Source organism: Quercus lobata, chromosome 4 (genome assembly GCF_001633185.2).
Source record: "Quercus lobata isolate SW786 chromosome 4, ValleyOak3.0 Primary Assembly, whole genome shotgun sequence".
NCBI lineage: Eukaryota > Viridiplantae > Streptophyta > Magnoliopsida > Fagales > Fagaceae > Quercus > Quercus lobata.
The window spans coordinates 5270150-5290459 of NC_044907.1; the positions used below are offsets into that span (position 1 = coordinate 5270150).

The 20310-nt window shown below is 36.6% G+C and overlaps 1 protein-coding gene across 3 annotated transcripts; it reads right to left on the minus strand.

Annotated features, from left to right (window-relative positions):
- Positions 1-346: 346 nt before the first annotated feature.
- On the minus strand, positions 347-6779 carry LOC115986695 (U1 small nuclear ribonucleoprotein C-like). Of its 3 annotated transcripts, none has more exons than XM_031109942.1 (6): positions 6675-6779; positions 3425-3495; positions 2252-2293; positions 1919-2186; positions 994-1266; positions 347-684 (listed from the first exon to the last, which is right to left on the minus strand). In XM_031109942.1, exons 2-5 carry the CDS (start codon positions 3473-3475, stop codon positions 1007-1009), a joined length of 621 nt encoding a protein of 206 aa, XP_030965802.1. In that variant the 5' UTR covers positions 3476-3495; positions 6675-6779; the 3' UTR covers positions 347-684; positions 994-1006. The 3 variants fall into 3 exon arrangements, with proteins under 3 accessions (XP_030965802.1, XP_030965801.1, XP_030965803.1); XM_031109941.1 differs by having other exon boundaries at positions 3425-3541; XM_031109943.1 differs by lacking the exon at positions 6675-6779 and having other exon boundaries at positions 1919-2175; positions 3425-3474.
- Between the last annotated feature and the right edge of the window lie 13531 nt (positions 6780-20310).

The following is a 20310-nucleotide window of genomic DNA, read 5'->3' on the forward strand; positions in this document are numbered from 1 at the left end:
AGAGAAGCAAGATGGAAAGACGGCCAAAATGTACCAATTTTTAGTGTATTACGACAATCTACCACTTCCTTTTCTTTTCTTTTTTTGGAAAAATTACAATTTACCATCCTAAATTATACACCATATTATGCTTTGCACCATAAACTATTCGAATGTATACTTTGCAATCTAAATTATTCCACAATGCTTGGGGGAGTTTTGCAGGGCACCCCTGCATTGTTGTACATGATATCAAGTTGGTTGTACTTAGAGATGGTAAAATCAACAGCGTTGGATATGTCAGACTCTTTAGTGACATCACAGGCAACAAAATAGCATTGGTTCCAAGCTAAAATTACAATATGGATTGGCCAAAAATTATGTCTTTTCCTTGCAACCAGCACTTGCTTGCGAATTGGTTTCTGAAAACATATTTCAAGCAATAATTGCTGCTATAGCATAAGAGCATGTCAAAGTAGATAATAACTCTCTGTAAACGGTTCTTTTCCAGTCGCATCAACTAGATATGCATCTATGACATGATTCTTACAAAAATGAGAATGCACAACTATTCTTTATGTTCAGCATCAGATGACAAGCTCTTAATGCACATTACACAGTGAGAACTGAAAATCAATGGACCAAATGATGGAAATCCCAACATAGGAGTTGAACCACAATAATTTCTTGGCTTGCTTCATTTGCCTGTGACAAGAGCATTATCACTAATGTCACCATCATAAATACAGGGTATGATACTTGGAGCATCAAACAGATGTACTTATCAAAAAAAAAAAACAAATTAAAGACGTGGAGGATTTATGTAATTTTCTTCAATTATATTAAGGATATACAATAGAATCTATATTAGTTTTCAATAGTCACAAGAGTTGATAAAAGAAAATAACAATGTGGGGAATTTCATTTAAAACTGCCTTAGAGTCCCACCTATTGTAAGTTAGAAACAATATATATTTCAGTTTCTTAAGATATTAGATATGGAAATAAACCAACCAGAAGATCAAGGCTAATGATTAGCCTCAGTAGCTTGAGTATTGGCATTGAGACTATCATAGCCTCCACCTGTTGATGCCACTGGATTGGCTTGATACAATGGTGGTCTGACCATAGGTGGTGCACCGTTGGAAGAGGTGGGTGCTGCTGTGCTCCCAGGAACTGTTGTGGCTACACTATCAGGAGGCCTTGGAATAGGATTTAATTGAGCAGGTAAGGAAGGAGCACCAGGTGGAGCTATCATAGGTGCCATCACCGGAGAAGACATATAACCTGCCAGACCCAAGAGAATTATTTAACATAACACGTTGCTACATGCTTATAGACAGAGAAAAGTTTGCATTGCATGTCTTGCACATGGATCAAACATTGTGTACAAAGATCACACATTAAATATAAACCTGGAAGAGCATCAAATTTATATTCCATGTGTCTGACAAAGGAGTTTAGGGTAGAACCATTTGATTGATGAAACATAGTGATAATCTTTTAATGTAGTAAACATGCAGACAAATCATAATAATCTGCCAATGTTCTTGTCTATCCACCATTTGATTGCTAAATATTGGGAACCTAATTAAAGATGGATAGCATACAGCAGCAAAAAGTTGGGAAGGGGACATGACCAATAGATCCTGGCTAGATCAGGGCTGGGATAGTGGCACCCAGTCCTAACTAGTTTAAAACGGTTTGCTCATGGGAGGGAGCAATAGCATCCCAATTTAGTGATTTCCTCACTAGTTCACGCAAATAACAAAAGAAAGAAAACAGATGTGCACAATAATATCAACTAGTAGTGGCAAAAGCAATGCACCAAGTCAAAGAAAGATAGCAGTCACAGATGAAGCCAAACAATTCAAAATATGAAAATCTACATGCAAAATGTGCTAACACAAGGATAAATGCAAAATGTGTTTCATTTTACCTGGAGCACCAAGGGGTCTTGGCAAAACAGGAGGCCTAATCCCTGGGATTAATGGTGAACTTCCAGGTAACTGTGTGCTACCAGGCATCGGCATTACAGGTGTAGGTAGAACAGGAAGGTGGGGCCTCTGAACCATTAGATGTTGATTGTAAGCAGCACCAACCTGCTGGAATGCTGCAGTTTGCCCAAGATGTTCCTTAATCCTTTGTTCGATGAAGTTTTGGGTTTGTGCCTCCTTAAATTGCTGATAGTATGCCCTAACATTTGCCTATATTTATTAAAATAATTAGCATATAAATATAATTAAGAGAGAGAGAGAGAGATTTGAAGTACCTTATGTTTGTAACCTGCATTGTGCTGCTTTCTCACAGATGGCTGAGATAGAAAGACAATATCATCAACAATATAAAAACATTCATTATGTCAATTTCTAGGAGCTGTAACTATGATATACAGGAGAAGGCACATTAACAATTTCAAACTTCAAAGGACATAGATACCGATAAAACATGCAGATTTTCATAGTTAACACTTTGTATGAATAACATAAAATTTTATTAAACAAACACACAAATCCAAGGACACAGAGAATACATAAGAGAAATACTAAAAACATAAAAATAAACAAGGCAATGAACAACAGTGAAGTGTTCTTCTACTCTTTAAAAATTTTGTACCCATTGCACAAGCTCCTCTTTCTATGGGATCTTGAACTAAGAGAGGTGGTTAGTAAGCAGTCATACCAACAACTTTTAAGGAACTAATTCCCGGACTTGAACCCTCAATGTATTGTTTGAATGGAGGACACTTGCCATCACACCAAGGTCCAAAGTCAGACTCTAAGCAATATTGTATCCTTGATATTTAAAAATACTAAAATACTATTTACAACATCTTAAGTTTGAGGTTGTTTCTAAATCAGCCCCTTGACTATGAAAACTTTTAATTTACACTCTGGAGTATTACAATAATGTCAATGTGCCCTTTCTATCAACATCCATTAGAATGTTGCAATTAACCCACACAAAAAACGACATCATTTTCAGGAAGGTTAATGGCGAAAATGTGAGGGACCATAACAGTAGGAGCACATTGACATCATTATAATATTCGAGGGTGAAAATTGCAAGCTTTGAGACACCGACTTAAAAGTTACCACAAACTTAAAGAGTGAGTAAAGTGCATTTTTAGCATTTTGAAAATCATAAGAACCCAGAATATCCCCCACAACACAAGACTCACCAAATTAAGCTCCCACGTAAATAATAATAAGAATAACAGTTCAACTTCAATCTAAGACCTCGATCAAATTCACAAAGATAAACCCATCAGCTCCTAGTAAAAGACATCGTGTACAAGAAAAACCACACTTTTATTAACAAACAATACCAAACATAAGAGGAGTCATCGCATTTGCATGATTTGGTTCAATATTGACATAAATCCTTAAATAGACATACATATAATCCAAATACACCAAACAATTTAAGAGAGAGAGAGACTTACAGAATCGTGAGTCAAGTAGGTGTCACAGTAATCGCAGAAGTAGCGAGGCATGGCTGTGTTGAATTGAAACCCTAAGGTTCAGAGAGAGAAGAGCAAACATGGTTTTGAAAATTGGTACTGTGAAAGAACCAAAAAATGAGCTAATTACCGGTTTTATGGTCGAACCGGTGACGTCATAAATAATTTAATTATTATTTATTTGAATTATATAAATAATTAAAAGCAAAACCCAGAAACAGATCAGCCCCAAAACCAAAACTTTAATAAGAGTCAAACTGTTGGTCTTATATTGAAGCAGCACTCAACATTTCTAAGCACAATAATAAACCACCACTAAATTTTTATCCATAAAATGTAAAACCCAGAACCAAAATATCAAACTTTTTAATCTTAGATTGAAGCAGCACTCAAAATTCTCAAGCACGATACTAAAACACCACCAAAATTAGGGGTGTGCACGGTTCGGCCGGCTTGGTTTTTTTTCAAATTTATTACCGAACCGACAGAGATCGGTTTTGTAATAATTGAAACCGATGCATACCAATTAGGGTACGTTTGGTAGAGTGTAATAGAAATTGTAATGTATAACTATTCCTATGATTTAGCTTTACAGTTGTTTGGTTATGTTTTTATTACCTGTAATAATTATTCCATATGAATCTCTATTCCTTAAAATGAGGAATAGACATTCCTTATTAAAAGTGCTGAATCCCTATTCCCTTACTAAACGTAATACGCTCTGCTTAAGCATAATTTCCAAAATTCCCAAAATCCCCCTCTATCCGCCTTCTCCAAAAATTTCTTTCTTCTTGCTCTGAACAAAAATCCCAAAATCCCTCACTACCTGTATTTTCTCCAAAACTTCTCCTTGCTCTGTTAACAAAATTTCCAAAATCCCTCACTACCTGCATCTTCTCCAAAATTTCATCTCCTTCCTAAATTTTCCATCTCCCTCCTCTCTAAAATTTTATTTTCCCGCTGCTAGAGATCTATTTATATGGGTATTGTCTTCCTTTCACCCTCAGTTGCTGCTCCCTCTTCTCAAGGAAATTTTTTTTTCCTTCTTCCCTCAGGTCTGCGATTTCCACAGGTATTGCACCCTCTCTCTCTTCTTTTCTCATCTATTTGTATGGGTATTTCCTTTTACTCACCCTCACTTGCTGCTCTCTCTTGTCAGGATTTTTTTTCTGCCCATAGATCTGCAATTTCTACAGGTACTGCTCTCTGTTTCTGCTATCCATATCAAATTTTTTTTTTTTTGACATTATATCAAATTTGCCATAATTGATATTTGTATAGCTGTGAGGTTCTGTGAAGCAAAGATTAGAAACACTTACCGTGATCAGCCAGCAAGTCTAAAGTGAATCAATATAATATAATATATATATATATATATATATCACGGTCAGCCAGAAAACGTAAAGAGAATCAATATAATATATATATATATATATATATATATATATCACGGCCAGCCATAGCTATCCTCAAGATATATATATATATATGTATTTTGGCGCTGATGCTCTAGCTAAAAGAAATAAAAAGGTTGGTGAATTTGCTCAAGCATACTTCTAGTTATGCTTTTGTCCCAGGATACTTCTAGTTCCTGTTAACCAAAAAAAAATATATATATATATATATATATATATATATTAGGGAAAAATGATACCTTTATTACTGGGGCAGGGTCTAAGATTTAGTCTTTTTTTCCTAAACTTCTAACAGAAACAAAGAACGTACATCAATAAAAATGAATGAATGGGATTTCAAACTGAGATATTTAGTTGTTGGTAGTATTTACAGTTGAAAGAATAATGAAATAGTGATACTGTTTGTTGGGCAAATTTTACAGGTGTGAGACAACGTTGAGAATAAAAAAAAATAGACAACTTAATTTTAATGGAATGAAGTGAAAGTAATCCCAAAAAAAAAAAAAAAAAAGGATTGGGATTATTAAACCAAAAATAAAAAAATAAAAAATTCATTAGAGGTCTCCATTCTAGATTGGGATTATTAAAGTAATCCTTATAAAAAATGTATTTATTATAATAAGGGCATTTTAGGCAGTTTGATTTAAAAAGCTTTCATTACATCGTTTTAAGATGTTGTACCAAACATGTGGAATACATATTCAGGGTTCTATTACTATAGGGTTACCAAACAATTGAATAGGAATAATTATTACATTGCAGCATCTTCCATTCCTTGTAATAGTTATTCCTATTCCTATGTAATTATCATTACAGTCTACCAAACGTGCCCTTAGGATCGATTTTCTGACCTATAGCGGTTTGATCGGGGCTAGGTTTAATCTGTTTTGGTCGGTTTGAAACATTAACAATCTGTTTTTGTTTTTTTTTTTTTTATATAAAAAAAAAAAATCTGTTCACCCAAACACAATGATCAAAAACCTGTGCAAAAATGGGCCGGATCCAGTTACAAAAAAGAGGCCCAAATAGTGGAAGCAAAGCATAGATGGCCAAAATGGCCCATTAACATTAATTTTTGAAATATTTAGCAACAGTGCACTGTTTCGGAAATAATTAGGAAAATACCACTTTTTTCGAAAACGCCGCTATAGGGCCCGAAAACGTCACTATAGGACTTAAAAAACGCCACTATAGGGCCCTTTGAACCTGTTATGGGAACTTATAAAAAAATTTGCAGGAAAACGCCGCTATAGGGCCCAAAAACGTCACTATAGGGCTTAAAAACGCCACTATAAGCCCCTTGATCCTGTTATGGGACTTATAAAAAAATTTGGCAGGAAAACGCCGCTATAGGACCCGAAAAAGTGGTATTTCCCTAATTATTTCCGAAACAGTGCTCTGTTGCTAAATATTTCAAAAATTAATGCTAATGGGCCATTTTGGCCAAGCATAGATAGTAAACAATAAATCTATTCTAATCTGAAAAGCATGAAGGAATACCATTTTGTTTTATTAATGTTATACTTATATATATGGGTTAGGCAGGCCCACCCATTTGGCAAAGAGCTCACAACAGCATAATAACAATTAATAAGGCCCATTCATTATGACCGTACACAATTTTGGAGTATTCAATTTAAAGTTTTATTTAAAAATCACAACCTTAATCAAACACGAAGACATTCATGCTTTCCCAAACAAAAAACAAATGAAAAGGAAAACAAAACTGAAAAGTGAAAACACGAAGACAAACACCTATCCAACAGGACCAACACGAAGACAAATATGAAATTCCTATCCAACCCAAAGAGGCTTACCGTTGTTTTTCTGTGACTGATGAGCGACGGCCAGAGCTCAGGCGAGGCGTCGCTGCGTCAGGCGACGGCGAGAGCTCAGGCAACGGCTAGAGGCGAGAGGCGAGAGCGAGAGTTCAACGATTCTGAGAGCACAGAATGTATTTATACCCTGAGAATCTGAAATCCTAGACTAAAACGCACAGTTTTGCTTTTGCTTTTGTTTTTTTATTTTTTATTTTTTATTTTTTATTTTTTTTTATAACAGGTATACGACGTCGTTTTATTAAAATAAAAATAAAATCAGAACCTGGTATCGTATCTGTTCGGTTCTGTAATACCCGAAAAAAAAATAATAAATAAAAGGAAGGGTATTTAAGTAAATCTCTTGTGGGGTCAATTTATAATTTATAATTATAAGGGAGTTTTTTAAAAAAAAAGTTGAAACTTTAGCTATTTATAAGCTTATTAAGTCAATGTAAATGGGAAATATTTTGAGAAGGGAGATTACCCAAAATATTGAAGTAGAGAAAGATTAATTACATCTTTGAGGTAAGAGTTTAAGAATTTTTTTTTGTCAAATCTAAACTTTATTTAGAACTATAATATTTTTTTTATGTAGATATTTTGACCATAGTAAAACTATTTAATTATTCAAGAGTTTTAACGATACAAACGAAGGATAGTTTAGATTTATTTTCGGCAAACTAGAAGTTGTTAGTACATATTCTTCTATGTTCAATAACTTTTAATCTTTATTGATGCCTTTTGTTGCGTTGAATGGAGATGGAATTTCCAGATTTTTTAAAGACTTAGTGAGACAAGTTTCTGCACACCCCTTTATTAAAGGAATACTACCAAATTAATGGAGTTGAAGTCAGATATTTACCAAAAAAAAAAAAAAAAAAAAGGAGTTGAAGTCTGACAAGTTGAAATAAAAAAAAAATTGCGTATACGTAAAAGCCCAGGTGCTTTGATTTAGACGATATATTCATGTATCTAGTTTTGTCCTTATCTCAAAAGTAAACTAAGGGTGGCAGGTGGCATAAAGTAAAAGAAATATATATTATGAATATGTGGATTTTTTTAAGTTAATAATGAGAAATTATTAGTTCTTTTTAGTAGTTTTTCTACTGGCCGGATATTGTTATAAGTTTTTCTTAAATTATTTGATTATTGAGTAAATTGTACTTGTAAAATTGTTTTAAGTGAAATCTAAGAATTTTAGAGGAAGTGTTAGGGAAAAATTTATTTTGGAGATAAATAACTTTATCTTAATTGGGTTTTATTTTACTTATATTAATGTATTTTTAACTACTGAAAATTGTTTAAAATTGTGAGAATTTTTATTAGTTAAGTCCCTTTTAATATGCAAGAACCACGTTTAGCATTATTTAGTTAAGTTATTCCTAACCAATGGCTTGCAATCAAAGACGTATCCAAATCCACTTAGAATTTCTTTTTCGTTTTTTATAATTTTGGTGGGGAAAATGGAAAGTGCGCTTGATCACAGCTTTAAAAATTGAAACAAAGACTTGAGGTCACCAACAATTTACTTGTTACTTTTTCTAAAGTAACACATACAAAAAATGCATAGGAAGTGATCAAGAATAAAAACCTAGAGGATGGGGAAGTGATCAAGAATAAAAACCTAGAGGATGGGTGACACCAGTGGCAACCACAACAGAAAGCCCACTTGTACCAAAGTGAGAAACTTTGTGTTAACTATAAAAGCTTCTCTTGAATATGTCCACTTGCAACATCACGTTTAGATAGAGGGAGACTGGTGGCCAGGGTACACTATTTTTACTACATTCCAACCACCTTCCCTCTGCCCTCCTCCCATCTTCTTCCGTCCAAAACATAAATTCAAATTCAAAACAAAAAATCAATAATTTCTCTTTAAAAAATAACTATTAATTCTTTAAATAACTTGAATCTAAGGTACATTTTAGTCTTTTATGGTCTTTGAAGAGCTCAGAGACCATGGTAGTGCTTTGCAACTAGTGCACAATTTATTGCAATGAATTAAAACTTTCCCCCATGTGTAAATCTACTTTGCAGTTAAACTCTGGTAGTTGAGCAAAATTTTCAAATTTCCAAAGCACCAATATACCCACCCGATCCAACATACATTTGCATGGCAATCTCAAATTCCCAAACAGTTCAAAAAGCTTTGACCCCTTCAGAATTTCAACAACAACCCATGAATCCTTTCTTGGAGTTCAAAGGTGAGCATTTAACAACCTCAAATTTGATAAGCTGAGCATAGACTTTAACTTTAAAACTATGCATTAAGTTGTAATCTAAACAATTTCATTCACACAAACAATACTGAACCACACATAACTGATAACACCCACAAACACATGCACAAGTATAACTTTTTCTAAAGTAACACATACAAAAAATGCATAGGAAGTGATCGAGAATAAAAACCTAGAGGATGGGTGACACCAGTGGCAACCGCAACAGAAAGCCCACTTGTACCAAAGTGATAGCATAGATGCGATGGTGAGGTTGCCCAATTGTTGACTTTCCCAGATCCTAATACTTCCCATTCATTCAAACACAAATAAATACATAAACAAACTTTACTTTCAAAAGAAGATCATAATTACAAATAAAAAGACTTTTTTGCATTTTGGGTTGCCGAGGAAAATGTTAGAGAGAGAGAAGCCACAGTTGTTTACATGAAATTTTCAGAAGTGGGTGCTGATTATCTTTGCTTGTTTTTTCAAATAAATGGTTTTTTTTTTTTTTTTTTGAATTAAATAGAGAGGGAATTAGAACCTGGAATCTCCTAAAAGAGTGTGTTGCAAAAGCTTTAAAGTATCATTTCCTCACAGCTTCGTCCAAAGTCCCCGGTGCAAGGCCTCGGCTCAATGCCAAATGGGATAAACCTCCACCGGACTGGTATAAGCTAAATACTGATGCTTCCATCATCAATGGCCATGCAGGTGCTGGTGGTCTTCTCTGTGACTCGAATGGGAATTGGGTCCAAGGTTTCTCTAAACCTTTAAGCACTGCCACGGTCCTAATGGCTAAACTTTGGGCTTTGAGAGAAGGGCTCCGCATGGCAAGACAACTTAATATATACAATCTTATAGTTAATGTGGATTCATCTGATGTTGTCAAGCTCATTACCTCCTCATCTTCCACTAATAGACTAACCCGGCCTTTGGTGGCAGGGACATTCTCCAAGCTTTCCAGCAGGTCCAGCTCAGCCATTGCTATAGAGAGGCCAACCACGCAGCTGACTTACATGCCAAAATTGGAAGTTCACAACGCGAGGATTTTGTTTATTATGTTACTCCTCCCTTTACTTTGTTGGATGTTTCAGCTTTTGATTGCGCTAGTGACAGCGCACTTTATGTACCTGTTAATTCTGAATTGCTGTAACTTTTGATACCCGTTCCCTTGCGGGTTTGTTTGCAATAGACTCTTTGTTTAACCAAAAAAAAGAACCTGGAATAATCGAAGATTTCTGGGAACCAGGTTGGTTGTCCATTTTAGCTATTTCCTAGGTGCTTTCTTGTACGTGTCCTGAGGAAATGGAAATAGGAGACGACCAAAGGGAATGATAAGATGTGCGCACGTATGGAATCTATGGATGCCTTTGTAAAGCGACACGATGCCGTATCGTATTCTATTATGCTCTCTTTCTTTTTTATTACAAAATTACACCTATTTGTGGTTTTGCCTTTTAGCATCGCTTTGGACTTTGGAGTTCATATATGAGCATTCACACCTTAAAATTTCATCTCATCTTATTTTACCATCTCAAAAAATTATTTTATCAATTATACCATACAATTTTACAATAATTTCAACATCCTGACTTTTATTTTACAATACAACACATTAAAATAATATTTCTATACAATAAAATAATTTGGCACTTAGAAATGAATATCGGTCACATGGTCCACTTCCTCTAGTTAAAGAAAAATGTTAAAAATGTAGCCCCACTTCACTGACATATCCATAGAGTCTTTTGGCTGAATATTGCTAAATACGGAGTTTATTTATGCCATAGGTACTGTTTCAAGTTATTTAGGAAAATGAGGAAAGAGAGTGAATTTCGACAATGGTATTGTCGAAATTCAACAAAAGTATGAGAGAGAAAGAGAAAAAGTGAGAGAGAGAAAATTTTGAATTTCCATAATCACATTACCGAAATTTCTGTTGCCCAAACTTGCTAACCGAATGGGTGTGAAGTGCTCGAAGTGTGAGTGGCCAAAGAGAAACTAATTGTGGCAATGCCATTGCCGAAATAGGAGGTAAAAAAAAAGTTTGTGGCAATGCCATTGCTAAAAGTGGGAAAGGGAAAAAAAAAATAGTGGTTGCCAAAATCTGGGGAAGAATTAAAAAAAAAAAAAAGTGCTACGTTCACAATATTTTTACAACAAATCACAGGTGATTAGTTATTATTAGTTCAAATTTGAATTTAACATTGAAATTACTTTTTTAATCTAACAATAACAACTTGCCATTTAAAATTTGTTGTAAAAATATTGTAAAAATTGTGTGCAGATATCACTTCTCGAAAAAAAAATATGGAATGAATTTGTGACAATGGCATTGCCAAATTAAGAGGGGAAAAAATTTGCAAAAAAAAATAAAAACACAGTTAAATTTTGTTCCGTAATTTAGAAAGGGGACTATTTTAAGAAATTAATCGTTCGAACGTTGAAACAAATGGTACAGTAGTGTTGACCTAAGCTTAAGTACTCAGGCCAACCTGACCACACGCTTGACCCCCAAAGATCATTAGCTAATTTGGTTAAAGTAAATATCTTATGATTTTATAAAGTATAATCAGAAGGAAAATTCAAAAAGTAAAAAATAAAGCTGATAGCAAAATTTGCTTGCAAAACCCAATATTGGATCAGATACCCAAAAAGCCCAAACGTACATTTTGTTTGGTATAGAGTCATGTGACCCAAGGCTTGTACTAGCCCTGTAGAGGCAGAACCGTATACTAACATACAGATCCACACTATAATACAATACCATCCATTATTTATTAATTAATTCATGATATTTGTGAGACGGGCAGACTGTGTGAAGTGTGAACCCATATCAAATCTTACAAAATCCAAGTCTTCGTACTTGTTTCAGGCAAAGGACGATTTGGACAAGGTTCTCTTGCAAGGGCCGTGGTCCTTTGATAAGTACATTATTCTACTGCACAAACTAAAGGTAGGTGAGTTAGTCTCTTCTCTAACTTTCCAAAAAGCTGCCTTTTGGGTTCAGATTCAGGGCTTGCCAACTCTGAGCCAGACAAAGGATGTGGGTTTGAGTATTGGTGGAATTTTGGGGAAGGCCGAAAAAGTGGATGTTGGGGAAAATGGGTTGAGCCTGGGATGTTACCTGAGGATTAGAGTTGCTGTGGACGTTTCGCAACCACTAATCAGGGGTAGGCCGGTGCACATAGAAGGCTCGGACTCAAAGTGGGTTGAGTTCAAGTATGAACGCCTACCTATCTTGTGTTACTTGTGTGGCAGACTTGATCATGATGAGAAGGATTGTATTGAATGGATGCACCGGACAAATCCGATAAGCTCAGAGGACAAGCAATATGGACCTTCGTTGCGTGTGAACCCAAATTGGCTACAGAAAACGCACATGGTGAAAGGGGTAGCAAACAAGGGCGAGTGCAAGTCCTGGACAGACGGAGGTGGAGACAATGGAAAGAGAGGGGCAACACGGTAAGCAATCGGAAGCACCTGTTGTGCGCCGACAGCTCCATAGAGATGTGGAGATTACCGAGGATAGAGGTTACGTGGAAAGCATGATTCTGGCAGGCGAGAAAACCAAGGAAAAGCTAAACAGGGAAAAAGAAAAACTGGATTTCGAGGAGCAGCTGAGAGAGCTTGACGACGTGATTTCGGGGAAAGCTGACATAGGATGTAACGTGCAGTGGGTTCCCAAAGCACTAATACTGAAATCGGAGAAGGAGGTGACAGTAAACCGAGAGGGAAACAAGGAGAGTGATTTGTCAACGCCTGTTCTGGGAGTTGGGCTACTCTCAAGTGGGCTGCATGTGGTAATGGGCTATATGGAAGATTTGGATGGGCCTGCTGAAACAAAAAACTTAATGGACCAAGGGGAGAAGTCTCTTTTATTCCAACATTGGGCCTATGATGTCAAGTGCAAAAGTAAGGAGTCTTATTAACAAAGCCAAGAGCCCAAATAGAAAAAAGACTCATGCACAGGCATGCAAGTTGGAGAAAGAAAATGTGGGGAGAAGCATGTCCAACGTGAAGAAGGTGAATACCTTGGAGGAAATTACCCCGAATGGAGGTAGAAGAGGCACAGGTGGGTCTAAAACGGAAGACATGTGCACCCTTTGAAGAAGTTATGGAGAATGCTAGGACTAGGAAGAAACCAAAGGTTGATGAGGAAGTTGCTGCTTTTGGTAAACTGTTGGCTACACAAATGAGATCGACAGTAGCTGCAGTGCAGCCCTGCTGGGAACAATGAGTGCTATATGTTCGAATTATCGAGGGCTTGGGAACCCTCGGACAGTTGGCACTCTTCAAAAATCAATTTTGGAGGAAGATCCCACCTTGGTTTTCCTTATGGAAACCAAGTTTACGGTAGAGGAAATGGATGAGATTAATCATAAGTTAGAAAGAAGCCAAGGTACGATAGTTCCTAGTGTTCGCAGAAGTGGGGGATTGGCCTTGTTATGGAAGGAGTCACTATCAGTGGAGGTGCAAACTTTCTCTCCTAGACACATAGATGTGGTTATTACAGAGGAAAATGAGAAAAAGAAATGGTGATTTACCGGATTTTATGGCCACCCTGAAACTAGCAAAAGAGGAGAGTCTTGGTCGCTGTTAGTGAACTTGAGTACTAGAAGTAGGCTCCCTTGGGTTTGCATGGGAGATTTCAACGAGATTAGTCACAGGGGAGAAAAGGTAGGAGGGGGAGAGAGGCCTGAATGGTAGATGAGGGCTTTCTCTTCAGCAATCAACAAAAGCAAACTGAGAGATATGGGCTTTGTAGGCCCTGAATTTACTTGGAGTAGGTGGTTAGGGGCACGTGGGTGGGTTCGGGAGAGACTAGACCGGTCTTTGGTCTCCACAAACTGGGCTGCTATGTTCCCTGGGCTATGACTATACAATGTGGCCACTTGTTCTTCATACCACAACATGCTGATTCTTAAAGCTCTCCTACCTAAAAATAGGAACAAAAAAAGGAAGCAGCTGTTTAGGTTTGAGGCTATGTGGATCAATGAGGAAGAATGTGATGGGGTTGTGAAGGAGTCTTGGGAGAGAGGCCGAATCCTAGGAGGTCAAAGTCAATTCAGGCGATGCATGGATGAGTGTAGCTCCTCACTGCAAAGTTGGAACAGGACGAACTTTGGCCATGTAGGAAGGAAAATAGCTTCACTTTCAAAAAAGCTCCAATGGTTGGAGTGCTTACTAGGTAGGGAGGCGAACATGGAAGAGATTCATGATACAAAGGGGGAGATTAACAAGCTGCTCTCGCCGAAGGAAGTGATGTGGAAGCAACAATCAAGGAACAATTGGCTTAAGTCAGGGGATAGCAACGCATCTTTCTTCCATGAGAAAGCCTAAAAAAGGCATCAACGGAACACCATCACTCGACTTTTGGACTCTACTGGTCAATGGCAGGAGGAGGAAGACACCATGAGTCATATTCTTATAGAGTATTTCCAAGAGTTATTTACTTCTTCATGCCCTACAGTTAATGAAGAATTATTGGCTGCTATTCACCCTAAAGTCATTAACAGAATGAATGAGATCTTATTCCAGGACTTTAGGGTTGCTGAGGTCGAGAAAGCCCTTAAGCAGATGCACCCGCTGAAGGCACCAGGCCCTGATGGTGTGCCTCCTTTTTTTTTCAACATTATTAGCCTACTGCAAATTCTGTTGTCATACAAACTGTAGTAGAATTCCTCAACCATGGTATTGCTCCCCCTAAGTTTCATGAAACCCATATTGTGCTTGTATCGAAAATGAAAAACCCCTCTAGAGTCACTGACTATAGGCTTATAAGCTTGTGTAATGTGGCATATAAGCTGGCTTCCGAGGTAGTAGCTAACAGAATGAGGGTTGTGTTAAAGGATATTGTATGTGAAAACCAAAGTGCTTTTGTAACTAGGAGGCTCATCACAGATAATATTCTTGTGGCCCATGAACTAATGAATCACATTCATAGGAAGAGGAAAAGTAAAGAGGGAGAGATGGCTTTGAAGTTAAACATGAGCAAAGCTTATGACCGGGTGGGGTGGGGGTGCTTGCAAAAAATAATGGAGAAGCTGGGTTTCCATGAGCGGTGGATTCAGATTGTGATGGCGTGTGTATCCTGCGTTACATATGCTATAAGACTTAATGGCCAACCATGCGAACTGATTACTCCAACACGAGGCCTTAGACAAGGGGATCCACTCTCCCCATATCTCTTCCTTCTTTGTGCTTAAGATTTGTCAGCTTTGTTGCACAAGGCGTCGAAGAGGAAGGAGATAAAAGGTGTGGCTACCTCGGCTAGGGGGCCACGAATCTCACACTTATTCTTTGCAAATGATAGCTTGATATTCTATAAAGCAACGGAGAAGGAAGGGGCAGAAATTCAAAGAATTTTGCAAGTCTATGAGTCCTCTTCGAGTCAACAATTAAATAGAAACAAGACGACCTTATTCTTTAGTCGCAATACCACAAACCGCAAGCTGTCAAGTCCATGTTTGGGGCCCAAGTTATCAAGTCACATGAAACCTATCTTAGTCTACCTTCATTAATTGGTAAGTCAAAGAAAAATAGATTTGCTCAGCTGAAACAAAAACTAGCCTCCAAGCTTGCGGGTTGGAAGGAAAAGTTTTTATCAAATGCAGGAAATGAAGTGTTGATCAAGGTAGTCGCACAAGCCGTTCCTTCTTATACTATGAGCTGTTTTAAGCTTCCCAACGGACTCTGCGAGGAGATGACTGGAATGGTGAGACAATTTTGGTGGGGACAAGTGAAGAATGAAAAGAAGGTGGCTTGGTTGAGTTGGGAAAGAATGTGCTGACTGAAGGATGAAGGGGGTTTGGGCTTTAGAGACTTGAAATCCTTCAATCTTGCCCTTTTAGCAAAACAGGGCTGGAGACTTCAAACTAATTCTTCCTCCCTGTTTTCTCAGGTCTATAAGGCTAAATATTTCCCTAATGGGAACTTTGTGGAGGCTGAGGTACGGAAGAAGGCTTCCTTTGCCTGGAGGAGCATCATGGCTACCTAATACTTGGTAAAACACGGGTTGAGCTGGCAGGTTGGCGATGGTTGTCGCATTCATGTTTGACAAGACCAATGGCTTACTAATCGAAGTACGTATAGGGTGGTGTCACTTGAGCGGCCTGGAAATCAGATTAAAATGGTTTGTGACTTACTGAAAGATGGAGGCAAGGAGTGGGACATAGAGCTAATTAGAGGGCTTTTCTTACCACAGGATGTAGAGGCAATTCTGAGTACCCCCATCAATGAATCAGTTGCCATGGACAGAATGGTTTGGGCTAAAGAAAAGAAAGGTAGTTTTACCATGAGGAGTGCTTATAGGTTGGCCCTGGAAGTAGAGGCGGAGGGTGGCAATGCTGGTTGTTCTGACCCGACTAAGTTGCACGATGCATGGAGAGGGGTGTGGAGTATGAACCTGCCTAATAGAATTAAACACTTTTCCTGGAAGGCATGTAATGGGATACTGGCCACTAAAGACTCCTTCTTTCGTAGAAAGATCACGACCAACAATATATGCGAGGAATGTGGTAGGCATGTAGAAACGACCATGCACCTGCTCTGTTTTTGTGATCGCAGTACAGAGGTATGGAGTTCTTGCAAACTTTCTCTACCAATCAAAGTTCTTGAGTCTTGGAGTTTTTTGGACATGTTTAGTAAACTTCGGATTTGTTGGGAGGCGCAGCAAGGGCTATTGGAGAGGTGGATCACGATATGCTGGGGTATTTGGAAGAGCCAGAATGAGGTTCAGCATGGTGGGAAGAGGCGTCCCGGGTCTGTAATTGTGAGAAACACTGTGAAACTATTGGAGGATTTCTTATCCGCCAACGTGAAGATGAACTAGCCTCTTTCTGATGTCCAAATCACTGCCACCTGGAAGCCACTGCCGCTTGGCTACTTTAAGATTAATGTGGATGGGGCACTATTCACAAAGTCTAAGCAATCCGGCGTGGGTGTGATCGTGCACGGCGAGGAAGGAAACGTGGTTGCGGCCATGTGTAGAAAGCTGGACTTTCCTCTCGGTGCGTTAGAAACAGAGGTGAAGGCCCTAGAGATCAGGGTGACTTTTACCGAGGAGGTGGGACTCAGGGACGTGGTTTTTGAAAGTGATTCGCAGCTGACGATCAACGCTATTCACAGCATTGGTGAGGCGGCGTTGTCGATCCGGAATATAGTCCTTACGTGCTACGGAAAGCCTAGAGTTTCAGGACTTTTGATTTCTACATATTAAAAGGCAGGGAAATATCTCTGCCCACTTGTTAGCTCAACATGCTCATAATGTTGAGAGTTTGATAGTTTGGCTGGAGGAGTGTCCAAGTCAAGTGGCAAATGCGTGTGCTAAAGATGTATCGTCTTTTCAACGTTCTGAATAAAAAGTATGGAGTTTTTCCCATAAAAAAAAAATAATAATAATTCTATTCCCATCATGATATGAATGATGGGAATAGAAAAAACAAAACCCAAGAAATTAAAAAACATTCTTTAAAAAAAAAAAAAAAAGTGTGGAGGTGGGTTTAGGCTAACTGGTGTTGGGAAGCAACCAAAAAAAAAAAAAAAGTACGGGGGTTTTATTGAGGAGGAAGCCTAAGAGTGTGTGTGTAAGGTGGGGTTTGCAGGGCTCGAGGCAAAATCTCAACATGTGAGCAAAGACATGTATATGTAAGAAATACAAAGCATTGTATATGTATGCCACTACGAAAACCACATTTGTTTTTAGTTTTTAATTTTTCAAAATAAGTTCTTCTACTTTCATACATTTTCTCATGATTTTGATCGGCAAGTTATCATTTTTTTCCTAATCTTTTTTTTTTTTTTTGCCGAATACTTTTTTCATAAACTTATCGTTATTTTTTTTTCCCAATTTCATATATATTTTTTGATAGTAAATATTGAGAATATAAGAAGATTTTATTTAATTGAGATTTTGTCAAAATTCACCTCCAATAAAAAAGATATTAAATAAAAAAAAATTATAATTTTGGGTTATAACTAATTTTGTAACTAAAATTTGTCATTTTAAAGATAACTTCACTACTCCCATTACCAAAAAAAACAAAAAATCATAACATAAGAACCTCTCTTAAAAAAAAAAAAAATATAATGCCATTTAATAGTTGGAGGTAAGAAATTTTCTGCCAATAGGCTACAAGTAAAATTTTAGCTTCACAAGCTCTTCTAATTTTTTTTTTTTTTTTGTTATAATAATAATAATTTATATCAATTATAATTTAAGATTATTATATTTACCAATTATCTAAAAAAAAAAAAAAAACCTAACAACATGATGAAAAATTTATTTAACTCGAGCTCAAAATGCCCGTCAACTTTTTTTTTTTTTTCCCCTTCTTGTGATTGGATTTTTATGCTATAAACAAACGATTTTTTTTTTTTTCCCTATTTCAGCAATGGCATTGCCAGTGCCACAATTGGTTTTCGGTTAATAGGTTTGGGCAATAGGAATTTCGGTAATGTGATTGGCCTATTAAAATATTAGTTTATTTTAAAAGTCTTGTAATTTAATTAGCACTTTTTTATGCAAAAAGTGCTTGAAGGGTCTAAGAAGGAAGGGTTCGAATTGTGGGGTTAGCAACATATTGTAACTATCTCAAAAAAATAATATATTGTAACTATCTCAAAAAAAATACTAGCTTATTTGTTGCCGGATAAAAAAAAAAAAATTTAAAAAAAAGACTTTAAGCTAGCTGTTTTTCAAATAAGGCAGTGACTTTAATCTCAACTTCAAACAAATAAGCTCGCAAAATCCTGATATATATTTGTTTCTCATAGACATCTAGCCAGGTTCTCATTTCCAACTATACAATTTTATAAATAGGTTAACTCTCCATAGAGAACTTCAGAATTTTACCCTTCAAGAAAAAATAGTAGACATAGGATGTAACTTTTAATTTAATAACCGAATCAAAGAGTACTGGTAGTAGCATGTTAGCTTACACTAAGCATCCTTTACCACCATATAAACTTATTTCTATTAAGGATGTCAGTGTGAAAGATTACCCACAAACACCGTGATTGTATGGGCCTCTGCAATCATGTGGGTTGGTGTGTATTCAGTCTAGGTGAGGGTTCTACTCATTCAAACTGTGACATAATTTTTTTTTGATAGGTAAAACTGTGACATAATCATACCAACTACTATCAATTCACAAGGTAGAGAGAAATGGTGTAGAAGAATATCACCCTTGCCATTTTATATATATTGGGATTTTGGTACTACCATTTCCTATGGGGTAAGCAGGACAGGAATGTTGAATCTATTTTTTAGGTATAGTAGTGGGAATTTTTTTTTTTTTTTTTTTTTGGTTAGTATACTTGATTTTATTCACTTAACGTAGAAAAACAGAGAATTTCACATCATCACCAATTCTCCCAAGTTTATGAGTGACACAAGTATCACTTTGTGACCAAAGGAGGGGAGCCATATTGTTACTGCTAGTTGCATATTATACTCCTAGTCTACTACCGATCCCTTCATTTTATGTAGATTGCTTGAATAAATATTTTTATTTCTCCAATAATTTGTTAAAGTGTTTTTTAACCAAAAATTCCCATGCATACATACATACATACATATATATTGAAAATTTGAAACAATAAATTGATTAGATCAGTGCATTTATGAACAAAGAACACAATAATGAAAGAATTAGGATGACTAAAGATGTCATTATTTTCAAATTCTAATTACCAATATGTACCAGGTGTTGGAATCAAATGCATGCCAACTGCTGCATAAAATATATAGCAAATGAAGAGAATTATGAAAGAGTCTAAAGTTACAGCAACTTTGAAGCTTCAAAGTGATTGAAGTAAGCTAAAAATATATAAGTTCAGTTTCAAACCTAATGCTGATTAAAGGGCAAAGGGATTAAAAGGATCAGAAATTAATCAAACTGAATTGTGGAATAATGAGATTGGAGAATCCTAGACCATAAGGGCATAAATACCAAGAGTTCAGATTCTCTAAATAAGACATGCTATGATTGCCTAAAAGGAAAGCAAAAGAAGAAATACACAGAAAACTAAGATATCTAGCATGGTAGGTTTTGGCACAAACTTCAAGAATCAATTTCATATATAAATCAAAAGGAGATATAGAAGTTTATAAGAGAATGGTACTTTGAGTAGTGATTGATATGAACAATCAAAGATAACACAATATGAAGTACAATTATGAAAATGAGAAATATAGATAGCTATCGATGATATGCAATCAACAGCAGGGAAAACTTGCAACTATTATGAGTTTTAATATCTATTGTCCATTTAATCAATCACATAAATGATTCTAACAAGGCTAGGAACAGATAGAATAACTTGGAATCCACAACATTTTCAATATTTACCTGATGATTAATTAAAAGGAGTGATGAATAACCAACCCGCACTGAAAAGGGCAGGTA

Coding starts and splice junctions, on each gene's coding strand:
- LOC115986695 (XM_031109942.1), bottom strand. CDS start 3,475: ATGCCTCGCTACTTCTGCGATTACTGTGACACCTACTTGACTCACGAT. Junction 2,294..3,424: donor CCTACTTGACTCACGATTCT/GTAAGTCTCTCT, acceptor TTTCTATCTCAG/CCATCTGTGAGAAAGCAGCA. Junction 2,187..2,251: donor ATGCAGGTTACAAACATAAG/GTACTTCAAATC, acceptor TAATAAATATAG/GCAAATGTTAGGGCATACTA.